Genomic DNA, 21,896 nt, shown 5'->3' with positions numbered 1-21,896 from the left:
TTTTGGCCAGCTCCCATGTGCACATTTTTGGCCAACTGGCTTTCGGCTCTCTTCCTCTTTTGCTCAGCTGCACAATTGGCCATCGACTTTGGGGGCTTGTTTGACAAGTAATGTGGTTACGTGGTGCTCCCATCCCCACCCTCATCGCAATTGATTTCCTGGAAGACCACAAAACGCTGGATGGCATCTTCAGACGACGAAGGCGAAGGCGACGACTACAACGACTGGTACGCAGACGCAATGGCAATCTCGTTGGATCGCAAAGGCTTCAGCTGGCAAGTGGATAGGTTCGGGGACCCCTGTACCAAGTACGGACCACATGCACCGCATAAATCTTTTCTCATTTACTTTTGCCGAAACTCGGCTCGTGCAAGTTTATTGTAAATAGTGTCTGCGCCTTGCACCGCGCGATTATGTGAGCATTACATGCCATTTGACACGCTGCCACAGCCCCAAAATACGCCAACAGCCCAAAAAAAAAACACAGAAAATTGCTTAAGAAGTTAAAACTTCAAGCACACTATCTTATGTAAAAGCATTTTATGAAACACACTAATAGCCGTTGGCTCAAGCAAACCTAAACAAATCTTAAGACATGGCTTTGCTTTATCCACTTTGACGTTAGAAGTGTAGAACTCTTCATTATTGGTAGCTAAGAAAGCTGCTATTTTTTCACTGAGCCGTACAAAATGTGAGATTACCCACTGCTAGGGTATACCATCAACAGTGAGGAGCAGGAAGCCAGCCTGGCACGCTTGCTCCCCATTGACCCCAGATTTTTCTCCGGCTGTTGGGAGCAAGAAAAATAGGGGAAAAAATGCAAAATCAAATTCAAGATTGCTGCTTCGACAGCTGTCGTCATCGTGGTTGTCGTTTCCACAAACTCCGGCCTGCTGATGGCTCAGTTTGAGCCAGGGCTTCGTCTTGGGTCTGAGCTCCCTCGGAGCAGCCAACAAGTGGGGCTTGTCATTGACTGCAGATCGAGGCACTGGCAAGGTGCTGCGATTGGGGTTAAACTGTAGAGTCAACACAACGCAAACAGGAGATGGTTTGAATTATGCAAGAGGAGTTTTGGCAAGGAGATTACTGGCATTTGCTTAAATTATAAGTTCAAAATATATATAGGCACACTGATTGGAAAATATTTACTAATAATAAAAATTAAGTAAATTCGAGGGTCCGTTAAAGTGCTCATTGAACAACTTTATTTGCTATCCGTCTTTAAAACTCCGTGAGTATGCGGGCACGTTTTTTAAATATTGGTCGTTGCTTAGAAATAGTTAGGCATGGTAAAGAAAAGAAAAAATAACTAAAACAAATTAAAACAGTCATTGATTGTCTGTGCTTTGGTTTAAAAAGATCAACAATCAATAAATGTATCTACAACTTATATCTTATACTGGAATGATGTACTATATTAATTCAGTTCGTTGCTTTGGTACTTTCAGTTGTTTCCCAGTCCCCATATATTTTCCCACAAAACCCCTTAGCCATGGGCACTCTCACGGGGATTTGATTGGACGGAAGGGTCAATTTTAAGCGCATATTAGTTTTTGCGGTGGCTGAAAAGGGGAGATTCAGGGTTTCAGGGTTTCGAATGCACTCACCTTCCGTTTGGAGCGTGCCATCCGCTGGTCGCGGGAGGACTCCGCCTCGCCTGGCGGTCTCTTTCCCCAGACGCGGATGGTGATCCGGGTGTAGGTGAAGATGAGCACACCCAGCGGCACGACGAACTGCAGCGCGAATAGGGACAGGGTGTAGTAGTACTCCTGCGTCCGCGATGGCCAAATCTCGCGGCAAATGTATCTGATGGATGCACGCGCATAAAGGACATCACATGCAATGAGGGGACAGAGACGGGTAGCAGTGCATTAGTTTGAAGTGGTCAGCTCTGGTGGTCACCCAGAATCTGCTGTCACAGAAGGACACCCGCATATGCGCTCATAGACTCTCGGTTGAGTGCACAGTTTCATTTTAATGCCAAGCCCTTCAGGCTGTTGCAAACAGTTTGCTCCTGCAAAACCTTTTCTCATTATTCTCATTTCAGGTGAGTTTCAGTTGCATCTATGTCAAGTTTCGCGATACAACATAATAACCACTTTCAGTCTAATATTAGCAATGACTTGTAGAACGTGGCCGGCATGCATATGATTTAAATTGTTTGTGTGGGAAGGTGCTTAAATGTGCGTAATACATTAAATATGCTCTCCACTTGACCTCCATGAACCCAGCACCCTTTGCTCTTTGTACGGCCAGCTTTTAGGCATAATCGTCTTGACACGGAGATACAAATGCAAAGTAGGAAAAACACTCGCCAAAATTAAATTTCTAAAAATGTATCTGTTAAATATACCACAAACTTCTCATAACTAAGAATTGATGAAATAAATGTTCTTCTCCGCATGTGAATAATATCAGTCCATAATAATCGGTCACATTTTGTTACTTTTGCTTGGTGCTTGAAGTGGTGGTACTTACTTCTCACATTTCTCGTGCCAGGGCGACATGGGGATCTCGAGTCCAGAGACGATGGGTATGGGCAGTGCTGTGGCAAGTGCGATGAACCAAACGCAGCCGATGATGTAGGTAGCATAGCTGCAAAAAATGGGTTGTTGAGTTGAATGTTGGTTATTTTCGACATATTGTACGCTTCTTTTGTATTCCAACGTTTACTCTTATAAAATGTTGCACTTACTCCCGATTCAACGGGGCGTATGAGTGATGCTGTGTGTTGATGGAGCTCGGTTTGTTTTGGCTCAAGGAGCGCTCCTCTGTAGCTGCGTGCTGATAAATTGCAGTCATGTTGAATAATTACTAGCCTTATTGACGTTATGTCCCCGCAAATATTTGCAGAAGCCACGAAGGATGACTTTCGTAGCCCACAACTACTATCAAACACAGTCACGCACCCGCAAACATTGACGTCAGCTGGATTTCCATTTGGACAACACAGCAAAAAGCGAAGTTCAGTTTGCAAAGCTAATAAAATCTTAGCTTAAAACGGACATTCCTTCAAAAATAATTTGTAATGTTATTTAATTTATTTTATTGATTTACTTTAGAAGAACTAACTTATTTGAATAATTTGAATTTTTCTCTGTGCACATAATATATAACAGACATTAAAAGTCGTCCGAGCGTGAAATACTCATGCCAGCTCTTGAACTCGGCGGAAAATGAGATGGATGTCAGTGGATGGACACCGAGGGTTGGCGGATTTTCCGAGGGAAACCCGTTGTATTCAGTTACCAAGCAAATTGACGCATGGCTTGGATTTGCTGGGTCTCGGATTACCATATAAGCCAATCAACACTGTGAGCCGTCTTGCTAAAAGCCTACCGGTACGCCATTCCCTGGGGATCGCAGCTTAGGTCAAGTGGTCAAAGTGGACACAAAAGTAAATACCACAGTGTCCACTTAGCGCTGACTAGACACGCCAATGTGCAAACTCTTGGCAAACGCTTGTGGAGAAAGTACTTAAATTCATGGCTTTTCTATTTTCCTAGTTGATGAACACCTTTATTTGGCTTACTGCAAATAGTTACGGCTATATAAATTTATTACGCGAATAAAAGTGATAACATTAAAAACGAATTTCATTTCAATGCCAAACTAATGGTAAGAAAAAAGTACATGAAATAAATTCACACCGAAATTATCATTTAATTTTCCCTACTTTTGAATATTCTTCTTCTGTATGCAATTAATCTGCTATGAATAAAGTCGTAATTAACTTTATTTGAGGACTTACCGTTTTGTGATGCGTGGCTTTAGTGGCCACATGATGGCTATGTATCGGTCGATGCTGATGGCCACCAAAGTATAGGCGCTAACCAGAACGGAGACCGCCTGCGAGTAATTCACGAAGTGGCAGAGGGCCAGGCCGAAAGGCCAGTAGTTCAGGATAAACAGCGAGATGAAGGACGACGGAACGCAGAAGACGGACATCAGGACATCGCCCACGGCCAAGCTGGCTATAAAGTAATTGGTGACCGTGCGCATTCGCGGTGTGGACTGGACGATATAGCAGACCGTTCCATTGCCGATCAGAGCGAAGATGAAGATGGGAATGTACAGCATGTAGACGATGCTCTTAAAGTAGCCACTGGACCACATGTCCTCCGATTGAAGCTCATTGCGGTCGCAGCTGAAGTTCATCATTACAGTGATATTATAGGTCTCCAACTGGAGGCCACTGAGCGTCGTTGTGGAGCCATAACCATAGTTAGACTCTTCATCGCCCGACGGCAGTGCAGTGGTATTGTAAACAAGGGATGCAGCGTCCGGCAGGCTGAGGGATCCCTCCTGGTAGTCATCCTCCTCGTTTCGCAGCAGCGGCTGCTGGGGAGCTATGTAGAACATCTTCTCGCTACCCCCAGTCAACCGATGGCTATTGTGGAGCTCCATTCAAGCGCGTCAATGGGCGGAAGTCAAACTCTTAGGCCAAGTTGAAGTCGTGGAAAACTTTGTTCAGCATTCTGGGCAAGAATCCTTTACGGTTAGCAGCCAGCCTGCAAGTGAAATTTAATTACATCAGTTTTTAAAATATGTGCTGCACTACATTGCGGCTACTTAATAATTCATTTAATATAATGGAACGAAAAACATTGCATACTTTTGGGCGCCTGTCAGTATAAGAGTTTCTCGCTTAAGCTAATTTTAAAAAACTTTTTTTTTTTTTTTTTTTTTTTTTATTGTAGTTTATTAAGATATACAGGATAGCTATGAACCCTTTTATTACCTTATTTTCTATTGTTTCTGCCAATTGGCGCTCCGGCTATAGGGAATATTTAATATAGCTTTTTCTAGTTTGGTCTAATACTCTCATGTTGTTTTATAATTAATGTTTAGCTATTAAGCTATTGTTATCTTAGCACTAAGTCTCTTGGTTGACGTCTTTTGATCCTCTGCCTCGGTCGAGTAATGGTGAGATCATTAGCGAGACGATTCCTGTGGTTCATCAGTCTTGAGTTGTACCGACTGGAGTGGAAGTTGATTTGTTGTAGTACCGTAACTAGTTTTAGGTCCCTATGTAGCACGCTATTTCGAATGTACCACTCACAGCCTGTAATTTGTCTCGCTATTTTGTTCTGGGCCACCTGAATTTTTTTGATTTGGCTATCTCTTGCTATCCCCCAGATTTGGCAACCATATTGCCAGATGGGAGCAATGACCTGCTTGTATAGGGTGAGCTTATTTCGGGTGGAGAGTTTACTGTTGCTTCTTAGGAGCCACCAGTGCTTTGTCACAGCTGCTCTCACCCTTGTTTTGATGGCTGCTATGTGGGGAGCAAATGTGAGCCGGCGATCTAATGTTATGCCAAGATATTTGGCCGTACTACACTGCTGTACCATCTCCTCACCTAGTTGAACAGCAGGTGGTGTTTTCCTCCTTAGTGAGAAGCACACGTTAGCTGACTTTTGACCATTTATGCCAATATTCCATCTTCTTGCCCATTTCTCGTACCTGTCAGCGTACTCTTGTAGGCCGTCTGCTGCTTCATATTCGCAGGATGATCTGTAAGTAACACAGACGTCATCGGCGAAAGTGGCTAGAGTCATCCTGTCAGGGTTGGCGTCCATACTAGCATTTGGCTGCGGCATATCGTTGGTATACAGACAGTACAATAATGGACCCAGTACACTTCCTTGAGGCACTCCTGCACTGACCTCATGTATCCCTGAGGTTGCGGAGTGGAAACGTACTGCGAACTGCCTATTCGCCAAGTAGGACCGCATTAGCAAGTAATACGGTGCTGGTAGTGTCATTTTTATTTTGGCCAATAGGCCAATATGCCAGACTCGGTCGAATGCTTCCTTAATGTCCAAAAAGAGCGCATTGCAGTATTCTTTCTCATCGTAGGCTTGCAATATTTGGTCAACGATGCGGTGCAGTTGTTCTATTGAACTGTGACCTGCACGAAATCCAAATTGGTGATCAGGGATGGCTCTTCTGGATGACATTATCCCAGCAATTCGGGCAGAGATAAGTCTCTCAAAGATCTTCGAGATTGATGGGAGGAGACTGATTGGCCGGTAGGATGCTGGGTCACTCTCTGGCTTTCCGGGCTTGTGGATCATACTCACTAAGCCAAATTTCCACTGGGCAGGGAAGTAATGCAACCTCAACATAGCGTTGAAGATCAACGTTATGTAAGAGATCGCGTGAGTAGGCAGCGCCTTCAGAGTAGCGTTGCAGATGATGTCGTGGCCTGGTGCTCTTTTAGAGGATTGGCGGTTTATGATCGCTGATATCTCACATTGGTCGAACGGGAGAATCGGTGCATCCATTTGCAGCGCTTGCTCGAGGACTTCCTGCGTTTCTTGTTTTTCCTGTTGGCTGGCAAGGTTAAAGGGCTTGAACCGTTCAGCTAAGTGCCTAGCAAACACTTCCGCTTGTTCCTTGTCAGAACGACACCATGTTCCGTTCTCATTAGCTAGTGGTGCCTTCCTGGGGCACCTCCTTTTTATACTACGCGTCGCTTTCCATAGAGAATGCCTCGCTTCGCTTCCAGTACCAGTGTTGGTAAGCCTCTCGTCGAACCATGCAGCTTTATGGTCCACCAGTTTCTTACGGAGAATATGTTGAGCTCTGTTCCACTCTAATTTGTCTAGAGGGTGGCGGGACCTCATCCATCTTGTCCGAAGTCGTCTCTTTTCAGCAATTAAAATAAGAATTTCCCGTGTGAGGGGTATACCTGCTGCTACGGGTCTCTGTGTCAACGTTCGTGTAGCTGTTATGGCTGCCGATTTCACCTTTACAGCAAATAGGTTGATTGCGTCCTCAATATCTTCTTCTGAGTTGATTTCTATATCAAGATACAGAGATTGCTCTAGAAGACCGCAGAACATTTCTAAGTTGGTGTGTCTGGTTATCAATCGATCTGCTGTAGGATATGTCAATGCTGTGACATCCAGCGTTATGATAAGAGGCAGGTGATCAGAGCTGAGATCAGGAGCCGATGTTATGGAAGCATGAATATCGAGAACGCCTTTCGTTACTGCAAAATCAATGCAGCTTGGAGTTCCTCTCCTACCGTACGGATACCGAGTAGGACTGCCTGTAGCCAGCGTGTTGACTTCCGTACTAAGAATAAGATCCGCGAGAGCGCGACCTCTTTGATTGCATCTTCCTGAGCCCCAGAGCCAGTGAGATGCATTCCAGTCTCCTGCAATTATAAATTTTCGATGATTTAGCGGTAGTATGTCAGCAAATTCATTTGTTGTCCATGTGAAACGAGGAGGACAGTAAATCGCACCAAAGTCGATCACACCAAGCGCTGTGTTTATTCCTGCAGACGCTATTTGTACTTTTTCGCTGGTAACAGGGCTCAGAGGATAATGCACCAAGCTAGATTTTATAAAGATCGCAGCTCCTCCTCTAGCATTGCCAACACTTGGATCATTAGCTGGATATGCATCAAAACCATATATTTTTGGCACAAAGTTTCCTCGGCAGTGAGTCTCACTAATTAGTATGACATCGATCTTATTTTGTCGCGCAAAGCACTCAAGCTCTGGCAGCTTCGTGGAAACGCCATCGGCGTTCCACATTAGAATGCGCAGCGGCATCATATTGTTGATCGTTGCGCTTGGAGGGCAGCAAGCAAATTAAGAATTTGCCCCTGCTGCTGTGTCTGCTGTTGCTGCTGTTTGAGCATCATCATCATCATCTCCGTCTGTTTATCCTGTAACGAGCGGAGTGAATCGATATTTCCATTGAGGGTTCGCATCATGTTTTCAATGTTATTTTCAAGAGATGAGTGATATGCCGTATTTCGGGATCTCGATGCTGAACGGTTGCGGTTGTTGTCTCGTTGAGCTGCAACTCGAGATCTCGATGTCGAGCGGTTGCGGCTGTTGGTTCGTTGGTTTATGTTTGGGTTGTTCTGCTGTTCATGTTGAGAGACATGCACGCCTCCCCTAGCTGCATCTGCATAGGAGACACCTTGACGAGTGGCTACTCTTGGTCTGCTCCTAGTTTGATCATTTGTCTCGGTTTGGCTATTCACAGTAGGCCGAGCTCCAACTCCACGCTTGGGCCGAGATCGTTGCAGGAACGCCTGGTATTTGGGGCACCCTGAATAGCTTGCAGGGTGCTGTTGTCCGCAATTGTAGCACGTGCACGGTTCACTGCGCGGCCTAGTACAGTTGCTGGCAGCGTGCTCGCCAGCACATTTGACGCAAATATGCGCTTTACGACAGTATTTAGCCGTATGGCCAAACTGTTGGCATCGATGGCATTGCACAACAGCATTGCGCTTTCGGAGGGGCTCAACGATAACCCGCATATGGCAAAGTGCCTTGACTAGCAGGATCTCCTTATTATTGGCCGCGGCGGCAATATTCACGAAGAACATATTTACCGGCTTGGCTACAGGGGTGCCTGGCTCACTGCGCCTCTGGGGCAGATGGACGTCAAGCACCTTGTGTCCGAATTTTTCCAGATCCTCCTTAATCTGGCTATGAAGCGTGCTGTGGTGTAAGCCTTTAATGCAGACTTTAAACGGCCTATCTTCCTTCAGTTGGTAGCAATGGAATTCATATTTTTCCTGCTCAAGCCAACTGACAATGCTACGAAAAGTGGTAGCGTCATTTGCATAGAGTCTCATCATACCGCCAAGTGAAGCCCTAGCTTCAACTTTATTTATGTCAATTATTTTCCTGAGTTCTTGCATGAGCAGAGAGACGTTTTCAATACCTTCCATCACTATGGGCGGTGGTTTGGGCTGCGTCTTGTTGGGAGAACCTGAGGTGCCAGGAGAGTTAGCGGCCCGCTTCGCCGCAGCAATGGCAGCTTGATGACTTGTACTAGGCCTCTCACATAGCACGTCGTTGGCGTTCTCAACTTCCATGTCATCTGGGTGAAGCGCTAGCAATTCGAAACGGTTTGAGCTGCCACTATAGTTCGATTGAGGTATGGGAACGTTATCACCGTTCTTGCCGAGGTTAGCTTTTTTCCCATCAGTCTTTGGGGAGGCGCATGACTTGCGCTTTATTGTTTGAAAGCGCTGCGAGGCTTCACCTGAAGCAGGGCTTTGGTAGCGCGAGGCGGTTCCTGATGTGGACCCATTGACGCTCGAAAAAGCAGATGCCAATGAAGCTGCTGTGGCGGCAAAATCGGATACTTGTAGAGTATCATTATCTGAGGGCGCGTTGACGGCATTTCTAAGTTCCTCTCCTAGAACTGCCTTGTTCTTATTAGTAGCACTAGTAGTCGTTGACTGCGGCTTGTCAAATTGTCCGGGTTTCATCGCACGCCTAAGAGTATGCAATAATATCAATTGATCTTGGGGCAGAATAGAAACTAAAAGCTTCTATCTGATACATAGGCCAGAACTTATCTGCTGCTGGAACCAAATGGTAAGCTCCTCACAGATGTTTGTTAAGCTTTCCAACGGATGTTGTGTTAAGCTTGCCGGCACGTGGCCGTTGGACAGCGGAGCACAATTTAATTAAATTTGATAGTTTTAAGATCACTGCACTGGCACGTTACTATCACTGATAGTGACTCAAGATGTCACTAAGCACTAATTGTGCCACTAATTGTGGACTTGTCTCTGGTGATTAGTGGCGAAAATATTAATAACCGCGAGCGATGATCAGGTGCGTGCTGCTCTTCGAAAGCTGCCGCTTTAATTAAAAAAAAAAAAAAAAAAAAAAAAAAAAAAAAAAAAAAAAAAAAAAAAAAAAAAAAAAAAAAAAAAAAAAAAAAAAAAAAAAAAAAAAAAAACTATGCAGGCAAATGAATTTAGTCTCATAATAATTTAAATTTATATTTATTTAATTTCTTAGAATCATGGGAAAGATTATCATCAAATGCAATCCAGTTGCCTTTAGAGTCTAGAAATTTTGGGGATAAAAGTAATTTGAGTACGAATAAAAAGTAATTTAGGCAATGGTCTATACAAACGTTCCTGTATCCGACGCATGTATGTAAGCTTCGTTTGGTTTAAATAACTTTCTGAATGAACTCTGGCATCGACTGACAACACTCATTACCCAAACACTCTGTCCCACCAACCAGCAAAAATGTTATCAAGAGGGTAAATTGGTTATTTCAGATCAATAAAATGGTTGCGAATTTCGCAAAGGCCTAAAAATGTACGGAGCCTCTTTTTGTCATTTATTTTGCTGGCATCCATGTTGATTTTTTATCAATTATCCTGGCAAATTCTTCGACCTAGGGTTCTGTCAATATATCTCATGTCAGGCCACTTCCGCTCATTATTCCGAGAAAATGCTTGGGAGTTTACTCGTTAATGTTATTCAAATAATTCAAATTCAAATCAGGCATTCGATGAGCTAGCTATGAAATTAAATTACGCTTTACTTGAAGTGTGCTTAGATAACGTACAAAATGAAGAAGCTATAATGCAATTTAAAAATAGCCCATCTAAAGTTCACGTTTCAGTTTTTTTTTTGACTGATAGCTGAAGGTTTTTCTTTGGTACTTAATAAAAGGACAGGTTGAAATGCATAGGCCAACAACATTATTATACGCAAGGTGCCAATCAAAAGTATGTCTACCGAGCTGCACTTAATTAAAGAGCATTTCATTAATTTTTGATTAACAATTATGTAAAACTGCAAATGTGTGCCGAGAATGCCGAAACAGGTGAAATAATTACATGTTGTTAGGACGTCATTTGGTATTCTGCTGGTACAACCCAATATCAAAAAATAAAAATGTGCAAAGGCTGAGCAAATAATTGCAAATTAAGGGAGGCACCAGAGACTGAAGCCCTTCAATATAATGTTGGTAAAAAAAAGGGAAATCACGTACAATTCGAGCTGTAGATATGTGCGTCATTAAAATATAATAACGTCTTGCGTTTTCCTGGAAAATGGGCAGCAGTTCATATTTTTTTGAGCTTGCTTAGCGGTCTTTTAGGCTGAACGCAAAGATTATTTAACATTATAACTAGGCACTCGAGAAACATTAAAATACTTTGGAAAACCACAGTGTGTTAAACAATTGCCTATAAGGTCTTTACAGCGGCTAATAGAATTATCGTTTTGCTTTAGAAAAGTCGTCAAACCAAGATAACCAGCTTATATCAAAAAGACTAACAAATTTTCTCTACTATTCATACTTTAATGGAATTCAACCTTTCGACGTTGCAAAAAAATCTCTGATAATAAGCGTCACAGAAATACAATAGTCTAGAGAGCCAACTAAAGCCAGCCTATCAGTAGATAAAAATGCGATCAGATTCGGAATTCCAAAAAATGAAGAAAACTGAACAATCAGATTAATTTAATGTACCCATACCACCTAGTCAGCCAAAGTAAAGCCTTACGATCTAATCTATTGATAAGTCGCCCACCAGGGGACCTATAAAAGACACTGTTGGCGAACTGAATAGCCATCAGTTGTGGGCTCTACTAGAATATGAAGACTTTCCTGATTTTGGCAATCTTTGCTCTAGTCGGTAAGAACAGACACATATTGCGAATCCCTCAGAAATGCCTTTAGCAATGCCATATGCTCCTTCTAACAGCTTCGGCTTATGCTCTGGAGGAATCCGAGCGCGTCAACGGGGAGAACGGCTGGTACGTTCCCCAGGAGGACGGCTCCTTCGAGTGGGTGGACATGGATGTGGCTGAGGAGTGGATGGAGGCCCAGGAGAAGCTCGAGGGCCGTGGCTTGACCACCGTTCCCGTGAACTTTTACCTGTACACGCCCAAGAACCCCTCCAGCAGCAAGCACATCTACGCCACCACCAAGTCCATTTCCAAGTCCAACTTCAACCCTGCTCACCCCACCCGTTTCGTGATCCACGGCTGGACCCAGAGCCACTTGAACAGCATGAACTCGGACATCCGCAAGGCCTTCCTCTCCAGAGGAGACTACAACGTGATCGTCGTCGACTGGGCCCGTGCCCGCTCCGTGGACTACGCCACCTCCGTCATGGCTGTCGGCGCCACCGGAAAGAAGGTTGCCAAGATGATCAACTTCCTGAAGGACAACCACGGTCTGAATCTGAACGACGTGTACGTGATTGGTCACAGCCTGGGCGCCCATGTGGCTGGCTATGCCGGCAAGAACACCAACGGCCAGGTGCACACCATTGTGGGTCTGGACCCTGCCCTGCCCCTCTTCAGCTACAACAAGCCCAACAAGCGTCTCAACTCCGATGATGCCTGGTATGTGGAGTCCATCCAGACCAATGGTGGCAACCTCGGATTCCTGAAGCCCATCGGCAAGGGAGCCTTCTACCCCAACGGAGGAAAGACCCAGCCCGGATGCGGATTGGACCTGACTGGCGCCTGCTCCCACGGTCGCTCCACCACCTACTATGCGGAGGCCGTCAAACAGGACAACTTCGGAACCATCAAGTGCGGAGACTACGAGGCAGCCGTCTCCAAGGAGTGCGGCAGCACCTACTCCAGCGTTCGCATGGGAGCTGATACCAACGCCTACATGGTCGATGGCGACTTCTATGTGCCCGTGAACAGCAAGGCTCCCTTTGGCAAGATCAACTAATGGCTGTACAATAAAAACGACGCTTACAAAATAATTCGAATTCTTTTAAATTTTCAAATCTGAAAAGGGGTGGCAAAAAATATGGTATTTTACTCATAAGAATGGTTTCTTATCTCTCATCGCTCAATGCCAAATATACCTATACATAATCAGAGCAATGCTAAAATTCAGTTGGTTGTCATAAATCTGACAGGCTGAAAAAATTGAAAATTGATTGAGGTATGTTAGCGATGATAATATAATAATATAATGTATAATATAAAGTATATCATAATGTATTGGCACTGTGCTTTTAGCAGTAACTTCTCCGCCAGTTTCGTCAAAGCGTTTTCCCACTTTGTATGCCATGTTTGTAATTATAATTAATGAGCGAATGGCAAGCGCAATTTTGTCAGTGGCAAAGTCAACTGCCACATCTATTTGCATAATATGATAGTGGAAGGCACCACCCACAAGACGTCACCAGTAAATATTTGAATAACGAACCGCCTGCCGGAGGTGGTCTGTGTGTCCTTGTGGCCCAATTAGCACTCGAGTATGTCAAGTATTCCATAACGCGTATATGCACCTGGTGCATACTTCAATTGAAGATTGAAGTTTCACGCTTTCTACTTCAGATTCATTCAGTTAATCGTCAGATAGGATATTTTTAGAGCGAGCTCTTGACAGTCTGATAAGGAGTTTTTTCGACCCGACGGAAGTGGCCAACTTCCCACCTAGAGTTTTGTGGGCCAGAGTTTCCTAATAACAGGACGAGTAGTGTATTGTAAGCATAACAAGAAGGTAAAGCAAATATTAGTCTCACGAACGTTTAATAAGGATGAGTCCGACTATTTGCCAGCTGTTGCTATTAAATTTGCTTAATCAAACGTCAAAACCCCTATATCAGTATGTGAGCCAGTGTGCCATGAATACGATACTCTTCGATATGCTATTAATTCAAAATGCTTACTGAATCTGTATATAATAAACTATAATAAAGTTAAAGTATTGGGTGGTCTGCGGTTTGTGTTCATGTTCATACTCGCGTTATTAATTGGATTAATTACTCAATAAGCGATGATTAAGTGAAAACGGATTTTTGCCTGAAAGTATGCTGTACTTTTTGGAAAAATGTTTAAGTTGTAACTTCCGGTTAAGCGGCGTAATTGTGAAATTACACTTCCTGTTTACTGCTGCAGCAAAAAAAGATTGTTTTGCTGGTTATTTTCTTGTTTTAATGCCCCAGCTCTGCACCTTCGTTGCGTACTTCATACCACAGATTACAAACCACCAGCTGACCAAGATAACACAAGTCGAGCAAAACAAGAATGCGCTGGAGTGTTAAATTAAATGCCCATTTAATGATACCTACAATTACGTCCACTTAGCCCGACTTACAGGAGATTAAGTTAGTTGAGGACGCCAACCATTGTAATCGATAGCTGATAGTGGAGGCAACTGTTTGCTGGCATTCATGACTCGTGTCTGGATTTAAATTCCATAGTCTTTAACACCCAACAATCAAAGAATCAGTTTGCAAATCGACCACAAATGGCGCAATTGATAAGCCAATCAGCAGAAAGAAGAGCTCTTTAAAAAAAGGGGCAGTATGGCCGGCAATCAGATTAATTCAAATGTACCTAAACCTCCCAGGCAGCAAAAGTAATGCCAACCGATTTAATCATTCGGTGATAAGTTTGCCCACTGGTGAAGTATAAAAGCAATGGTTTTCGAACTGAACTACCATCAGTTGTGGACTCTACTACGTTATGAAGACATTCCTGATTTTGGCATTCTTTACCCTGGCCGGTAAAATATAAAAAACAAAATTAAATTTCTAAAAAATCCTATCTAAAATGTAACACGTCCTTTCAGCTTCGGCTATTCCGATCAAGGAATCTGAGCGCGTCCATGGGGAGAACGGCTGGTACGTTCCCCAGGAGGATGGCACTTCCGAATGGGTGGACATGGATGTTGCCGAGCAGTGGATGGAAGCCCAAGAGCTGCTGGAGGGCCGTGGCCTGACCACCGTTCCCGTCAAGTTCTACCTGTACACCTCCTCTAACCCCACCAAGGGCAAGAAGATCACCGCCACCGCCAAGTCGATAGATGCCTCCAACTTCAACTCCGCTCACCCAACTCGCTTTGTGATCCACGGCTGGACCCAGAGCTACTCCGCCAGCATGAACAAGGACATCTGCAGTGCCTGGCTCTCCAGAGGAGACTACAACGTGATCGTCGTCGACTGGGCCCGTGCCCGCTCCGTGGACTACGCCACCTCCGTCATGGCGGTCGGTGCCACCGGAAAGAAGGTTGCCAAGATGATCAACTTCCTGAAGGACAACCACGGTCTGAATCTGAACGACGTGTACGTGATTGGTCACAGCCTGGGCGCCCATGTGGCTGGCTATGCCGGCAAGAACACCAACGGCCAGGTGCACACCATTGTGGGTCTGGACCCTGCCCTGCCCCTCTTCAGCTACAACAAGCCCAACAAGCGTCTCAACTCCGATGATGCCTGGTATGTGGAGTCCATCCAGACCAATGGTGGCACCCTCGGATTCCTGAAGCCCATCGGCAAGGGAGCCTTCTACCCCAACGGAGGAAAGACCCAGCCCGGATGCGGATTGGACCTGACTGGCGCCTGCTCCCACGGTCGCTCCACCACCTACTACGCCGAGGCCGTCAAACAGGACAACTTCGGAACCATCAAGTGCGGAGACTACGAGGCTGCCGTGTCCAAGGAGTGCGGCAGCACCTACTCCAGCGTTCGCATGGGAGCTGATACCAACGCCTACATGGTCGATGGCGACTTCTATGTGCCCGTGAACAGCAAGGCTCCCTTCGGCATGATTAACTGATAGAAATTCAATAAACTACGAAATTGCTACCAAATCCTTGTATTTATAAACATTGAGTATTTTGTCCAGCAATTGTTTTGGCCCCCTTCCCCACCTGTCTGTCTGATTGTGCTTGTTTGTCGGCGAGGTTTGTTTGTTTGGCGCCCGAACAAGTTATTCTACAAAAGTGAAAGGTTCGGACTTCAACTTTTATGAATGTCGACTGGGTGCAATCTGTGTCAGTGACGCACTAAAAAATGTTCGGAGTCCAAGACGAGTGCCCCTAATGGAGATGCCTCAGTTGAACTCAGTGACTATAGTTCATTTGCGTACACTTCAAATAAAAGTGCCATAAGTTATATTTCTTTAAAATACCTTTGAGGCAATTTTTAATAAATTATGTATCAATCAACTACAGAACAGCTAAACTATATTCTTACAACGCCAAAGTATTATGTTTAGAGATTTGTTTAACGTGTAGCCAAGCACAACATAGTAATATTACCTTCTCGCAGTCATTGAGCAAGTCAATGGACTGCTCATTAATGTTAGAACTATACGAGCACACCAAATTGCAGCTGCCACTTTGTCACATTGCGTATACGCCGCGTATGTCGTGGCTGCAAATGAATGGGAGAGTCAGCTAACAAGCCAACCCGTCGACAGCATTGGGATAATGCAAATTTGAAGCTGACCGAGGATGGTGAACAATTCGAGTTGCGTAATAATTGGAAGTGGCAAATTAACGCAGATTATTTAAAGCAGATTTAGATAATTTAAAGCAAATTCATTTCCAGCAACAAGTGCCCAATTTGAAATACCACTTAAAAGTTCATTACTCGTTAGCTGTTACAGTGGCATGGCAAAGATCATCAGATGGGCCAGTCCAGGGAGTCGAACTGTGTGATTGGCGGCGCTTTAACCCCGTTTTCGTGTATCCGCGTTTTAGCCACCCAACTGAGGGGCTTGTAATTAAAACGTGAACATCGCCTGCCGGACTTTTTCATCCGCAGGTCCACACCCTACGTGGTAGTCTTTTCCGCCTCCGATTCCAGTTGGAGTGTTAATTTGCTGGCGGGTGATAGCATCAGCTGCACAATGAAAATGCCATGACCAGTTTCAATTTGTGAAGTGAAACATCTCAGCAATTATTTACTTATACTTTTAAGCGGAGTTTCCTCGCAGCTTTCGAAGAGCAGCACGCACCTGATCATCGCTCGCGGTTATTAATATTTTCGCCACTAATCACCAGAGACAAGTCCACAATTAGTGGCACAATTAGTGCTTAGTGACATCTTGAGTCACTATCAGTGATAGTAACGTGCCAGTGCAGTGATCTTAAAACTATCAAATTTAATTAAATTGTGCTCCGCTGTCCAACGGCCACGTGCCGGCAAGCTTAACACAACATCCGTTGGAAAGCTTAACAAACATCTGTGAGGAGCTTACCATTTGGTTCCAGCAGCAGATAAGTTCTGGCCTATGTATCAGATAGAAGCTTTTAGTTTCTATTCTGCCCCAAGATCAATTGATATTATTGCATACTCTTAGGCGTGCGATGAAACCCGGACAATTTGACAAGCCGCAGTCAACGACTACTAGTGCTACTAATAAGAACAAGGCAGTTCTAGGAGAGGAACTTAGAAATGCCGTCAACGCGCCCTCAGATAATGATACTCTACAAGTATCCGATTTTGCCGCCACAGCAGCTTCATTGGCATCTGCTTTTTCGAGCGTCAATGGGTCCACATCAGGAACCGCCTCGCGCTACCAAAGCCCTGCTTCAGGTGAAGCCTCGCAGCGCTTTCAAACAATAAAGCGCAAGTCATGCGCCTCCCCAAAGACTGATGGGAAAAAAGCTAACCTCGGCAAGAACGGTGATAACGTTCCCATACCTCAATCGAACTATAGTGGCAGCTCAAACCGTTTCGAATTGCTAGCGCTTCACCCAGATGACATGGAAGTTGAGAACGCCAACGACGTGCTATGTGAGAGGCCTAGTACAAGTCATCAAGCTGCCATTGCTGCGGCGAAGCGGGCCGCTAACTCTCCTGGCACCTCAGGTTCTCCCAACAAGACGCAGCCCAAACCACCGCCCATAGTGATGGAAGGTATTGAAAACGTCTCTCTGCTCATGCAAGAACTCAGGAAAATAATTGACATAAATAAAGTTGAAGCTAGGGCTTCACTTGGCGGTATGATGAGACTCTATGCAAATGACGCTACCACTTTTCGTAGCATTGTCAGTTGGCTTGAGCAGGAAAAATATGAATTCCATTGCTACCAACTGAAGGAAGATAGGCCGTTTAAAGTCTGCATTAAAGGCTTACACCACAGCACGCTTCATAGCCAGATTAAGGAGGATCTGGAAAAATTCGGACACAAGGTGCTTGACGTCCATCTGCCCCAGAGGCGCAGTGAGCCAGGCACCCCTGTAGCCAAGCCGGTAAATATGTTCTTCGTGAATATTGCCGCCGCGGCCAATAATAAGGAGATCCTGCTAGTCAAGGCACTTTGCCATATGCGGGTTATCGTTGAGCCCCTCCGAAAGCGCAATGCTGTTGTGCAATGCCATCGATGCCAACAGTTTGGCCATACGGCTAAATACTGTCGTAAAGCGCATATTTGCGTCAAATGTGCTGGCGAGCACGCTGCCAGCAACTGTACTAGGCCGCGCAGTGAACCGTGCACGTGCTACAATTGCGGACAACAGCACCCTGCAAGCTATTCAGGGTGCCCCAAATACCAGGCGTTCCTGCAACGATCTCGGCCCAAGCGTGGAGTTGGAGCTCGGCCTACTGTGAATAGCCAAACCGAGACAAATGATCAAACTAGGAGCAGACCAAGAGTAGCCACTCGTCAAGGTGTCTCCTATGCAGATGCAGCTAGGGGAGGCGTGCATGTCTCTCAACATGAACAGCAGAACAACCCAAACATAAACCAACGAACCAACAGCCGCAACCGCTCGACATCGAGATCTCGAGTTGCAGCTCAACGAGACAACAACCGCAACCGTTCAGCATCGAGATCCCGAAATACGGCATATCACTCATCTCTTGAAAATAACATTGAAAACATGATGCGAACCCTCAATGGAAATATCGATTCACTCCGCTCGTTACAGGATAAACAGACGGAGATGATGATGATGATGCTCAAACAGCAGCAACAGCAGACACAGCAGCAGGGGCAAATTCTTAATTTGCTTGCTGCCCTCCAAGCGCAACGATCAACAATATGATGCCGCTGCGCATTCTAATGTGGAACGCCGATGGCGTTTCCACGAAGCTGCCAGAGCTTGAGTGCTTTGCGCGACAAAATAAGATCGATGTCATACTAATTAGTGAGACTCACTGCCGAGGAAACTTTGTGCCAAAAATATATGGCTTTGATGCATATCCAGCTAATGATCCAAGTGTTGGCAATGCTAGAGGAGGAGCTGCGATCTTTATAAAATCTAGCTTGGTGCATTTTCCTCTGAGCCCTGTTACCAGCGAAAAAGTACAAATAGCGTCTGCAGGAATAAACACAGCGCTTGGTGTGATCAACTTTGGTGCGATTTACTGTCCTCCTCGTTTCACATGGACAACAAATGAATTCGCTGACATACTACCGCTAAATCATCGAAAATTTATAATTGCAGGAGACTGGAATGCATCTCACTGGCTCTGGGGCTCAGGAAGATGCAATCAAAGAGGTCGCGCTCTCGCGGATCTTATTCTTAGTACGGAAGTCAACACGCTGGCTACAGGCAGTCCTACTCGGTATCCGTACGGTAGGAGAGGAACTCCAAGCTGCATTGATTTTGCAGTAACGAAAGGCATTCTCGATATTCATGCTTCCATAACATCGGCTCCTGATCTCAGCTCTGATCACCTGCCTCTCATCATAACGCTGGATGTCACAGCATTGACATATCCTGCAGCAGATCGATTGATAACCAGGCACACCAACTTAGAAATGTTCTGCGGTCTTCTAGAGCAATCTCTGTATCTTGATATAGAAATCAACTCAGAAGAAGATATTGAGGACGCAATCAACCTATTTGCTGTAAAGGTGAAATCGGCAGCCATAACAGCTACACGATCGTTGACACAGAGACCCGTAGCAGCAGGTATACCCCTCACACGGGAAATTCTTATTTTAATTGCTGAAAAGAGACGACTTCGGACAAGATGGATGAGGTCCCGCCACCCTCTAGACAAATTAGAGTGGAACAGAGCTCAACATATCCTCCGTAAGAAACTGGTGGACCATAAAGCTGCATGGTTCGACGAGAGGCTTACCAACACTGGTACTGGAAGCGAAGCGAGGCATTCTCTATGGAAAGCGACGCGTAGCATAAAAAGGAGGTGCCCCAGGAAGGCACCACTAGCTAATGAGAACGGAACATGGTGTCGTTCTGACAAGGAACAAGCGGAAGTGTTTGCTAGGCACTTAGCTGAACGGTTCAAGCCCTTTAACCTTGCCAGCCAACAGGAAAAACAAGAAACGCAGGAAGTCCTTGAGCAAGCGCTGCAAATGGATGCACCGATTCTCCCGTTCGACCAATGTGAGATATCAGCGATCATAAACCGCCAATCCTCTAAAAGAGCACCAGGCCACGACATCATCTGCAACGCTACTCTGAAGGCGCTGCCTACTCACGCGATCTCTTACATAACGTTGATCTTCAACGCTATGTTGAGGTTGCATTACTTCCCTGCCCAGTGGAAATTTGGCTTAGTGAGTATGATCCACAAGCCCGGAAAGCCAGAGAGTGACCCAGCATCCTACCGGCCAATCAGTCTCCTCCCATCAATCTCGAAGATCTTTGAGAGACTTATCTCTGCCCGAATTGCTGGGATAATGTCATCCAGAAGAGCCATCCCTGATCACCAATTTGGATTTCGTGCAGGTCACAGCTCAATAGAACAACTGCACCGCATCGTTGACCAAATATTGCAAGCCTACGATGAGAAAGAATACTGCAATGCGCTCTTTTTGGACATTAAGGAAGCATTCGACCGAGTCTGGCATATTGGCCTATTGGCCAAAATAAAAATGACACTACCAGCACCGTATTACTTGCTAATGCGGTCCTACTTGGCGAATAGGCAGTTCGCAGTACGTTTCCACTCCGCAACCTCAGGGATACATGAGGTCAGTGCAGGAGTGCCTCAAGGAAGTGTACTGGGTCCATTATTGTACTGTCTGTATACCAACGATATGCCGCAGCCAAATGCTAGTATGGACGCCAACCCTGACAGGATGACTCTAGCCACTTTCGCCGATGACGTCTGTGTTACTTACAGATCATCCTGCGAATATGAAGCAGCAGACGGCCTACAAGAGTACGCTGACAGGTACGAGCAATGGGCAAGAAGATGGAATATTGGCATAAATGGTCAAAAGTCAGCTAACGTGTGCTTCTCACTAAGGAGGAAAACACCACCTGCTGTTCAACTAGGTGAGGAGATGGTACAGCAGTGTAGTACGGCCAAATATCTTGGCATAACATTAGACCGCCGGCTCACATTTGCTCCCCACATAGCAGCCATCAAAACAAGGGTGAGAGCAGCTGTGACAAAGCACTGGTGGCTCCTAAGAAGCAACAGTAAACTCTCCACCCGAAATAAGCTCACCCTATACAAGCAGGTCATTGCTCCCATCTGGCAATATGGTTGCCAAATCTGGGGGATAGCAAGAGATAGCCAAATCAAAAATATTCAGGTGGCCCAGAACAAAATAGCGAGACTAATTACAGGCTGTGAGTGGTACATTCGAAATAGCGTGCTACATAGGGACCTAAAACTAGTTACGGTACTACAACAAATCAACTTCCACTCCAGTCGGTACAACTCAAGACTGATGAACCACAGGAATCGTCTCGCTAATGATCTCACCATTACTCGACCGAGGCAGAGGATCAAAAGACGTCAACCAAGAGACTTAGTGCTAAGATAACAATAGCTTAATAGCTAAATATTAATTATAAAACAACATGAGAGTATTAGACCAAAATAGAAAAAGCTATATTAAATATTCCCTATAGCCGGAGCGCCAATTGGCAGAAACAATAGAAAATAAGGTAATAAAAGGGTTCATAGCTATCCTGTATATCTTAATAAACTACAATAAAAAAAAAAAAAAAAAAAAAAAAAAAGTTTTTAAAATATGTGCTGCACTACATTGCGGCTACTTAATAATTCATTTAATATAATGGAACGAAAAACATTGCATACTTTTGGGCGCCTGTCAGTATAAGAGTTTCTCGCTTAAGCTAATTTTAAAAAACTATGCAGGCAAATGAATTTAGTCTCATAATAATTTAAATTTATATTTATTTAATTTCTTAGAATCATGGGAAAGATTATCATCAAATGCAATCCAGTTGCCTTTAGAGTCTAGAAATTTTGGGGATAAAAGTAATTTGAGTACGAATAAAAAGTAATTTAGGCAATGGTCTATACAAACGTTCCTGTATCCGACGCATGTATGTAAGCTTCGTTTGGTTTAAATAACTTTCTGAATGAACTCTGGCATCGACTGACAACACTCATTACCCAAACACTCTGTCCCACCAACCAGCAAAAATGTTATCAA

At 44.8% G+C, this 21,896-nt stretch overlaps 3 protein-coding genes across 3 annotated transcripts; 2 read left to right on the top strand and 1 right to left on the bottom strand.

Annotated features, from left to right (window-relative positions):
• Positions 1–707: 707 nt before the first annotated feature.
• Positions 708–4,453, bottom strand: LOC6555063 (RYamide receptor). Its single transcript, XM_001981569.3, has 5 exons — positions 3,752–4,453; positions 2,479–2,595; positions 1,608–1,806; positions 851–1,016; positions 708–787 (listed from the first exon to the last, which is right to left on the bottom strand). The coding sequence occupies exons 1-5, from the start codon at positions 4,405–4,407 to the stop codon at positions 708–710; spliced, it is 1,218 nt and encodes a 405-aa protein (XP_001981605.2). The 5' UTR covers positions 4,408–4,453.
• Positions 4,454–11,367: 6,914 nt separating this feature from the next.
• On the top strand, positions 11,368–12,514 carry LOC113563851 (phospholipase A1-like). Its single transcript, XM_026976372.1, has 2 exons — positions 11,368–11,434; positions 11,504–12,514. Exons 1-2 carry the CDS (start codon positions 11,395–11,397, stop codon positions 12,487–12,489), a joined length of 1,026 nt encoding a protein of 341 aa, XP_026832173.1. The 5' UTR covers positions 11,368–11,394; the 3' UTR covers positions 12,490–12,514.
• A 1,689-nt stretch (positions 12,515–14,203) lies between these two features.
• LOC113563849 (phospholipase A1-like) lies at positions 14,204–15,382 on the top strand. The gene is made up of 2 exons (XM_026976369.1): positions 14,204–14,280; positions 14,347–15,382. The coding sequence occupies exons 1-2, from the start codon at positions 14,241–14,243 to the stop codon at positions 15,330–15,332; spliced, it is 1,026 nt and encodes a 341-aa protein (XP_026832170.1). The 5' UTR covers positions 14,204–14,240; the 3' UTR covers positions 15,333–15,382.
• Positions 15,383–21,896: the final 6,514 nt, after the last annotated feature.

Source organism: Drosophila erecta, unplaced genomic scaffold, assembly GCF_003286155.1.
Source record: "Drosophila erecta strain 14021-0224.00,06,07 unplaced genomic scaffold, DereRS2 tig00000012-arrow-arrow-pilon, whole genome shotgun sequence".
Lineage (NCBI taxonomy): Eukaryota > Metazoa > Arthropoda > Insecta > Diptera > Drosophilidae > Drosophila > Drosophila erecta.
This window is presented reverse-complemented; position numbering and strand designations above follow the sequence as displayed.

Coding starts and splice junctions, on each gene's coding strand:
- LOC6555063 (XM_001981569.3), bottom strand. CDS start 4,407: ATGGAGCTCCACAATAGCCATCGGTTGACTGGGGGTAGCGAGAAGATG. Junction 1,017..1,607: donor TGGCACGCTCCAAACGGAAG/GTGAGTGCATTC, acceptor TTGACTCTACAG/TTTAACCCCAATCGCAGCAC. Junction 788..850: donor CAACCACGATGACGACAGCT/GTCGAAGCAGCA, acceptor TGCTCCCAACAG/CCGGAGAAAAATCTGGGGTC.
- LOC113563851 (XM_026976372.1), top strand. CDS start 11,395: ATGAAGACTTTCCTGATTTTGGCAATCTTTGCTCTAGTCG. Junction 11,435..11,503: donor GGCAATCTTTGCTCTAGTCG/GTAAGAACAGAC, acceptor TCCTTCTAACAG/CTTCGGCTTATGCTCTGGAG.
- LOC113563849 (XM_026976369.1), top strand. CDS start 14,241: ATGAAGACATTCCTGATTTTGGCATTCTTTACCCTGGCCG. Junction 14,281..14,346: donor GGCATTCTTTACCCTGGCCG/GTAAAATATAAA, acceptor ACGTCCTTTCAG/CTTCGGCTATTCCGATCAAG.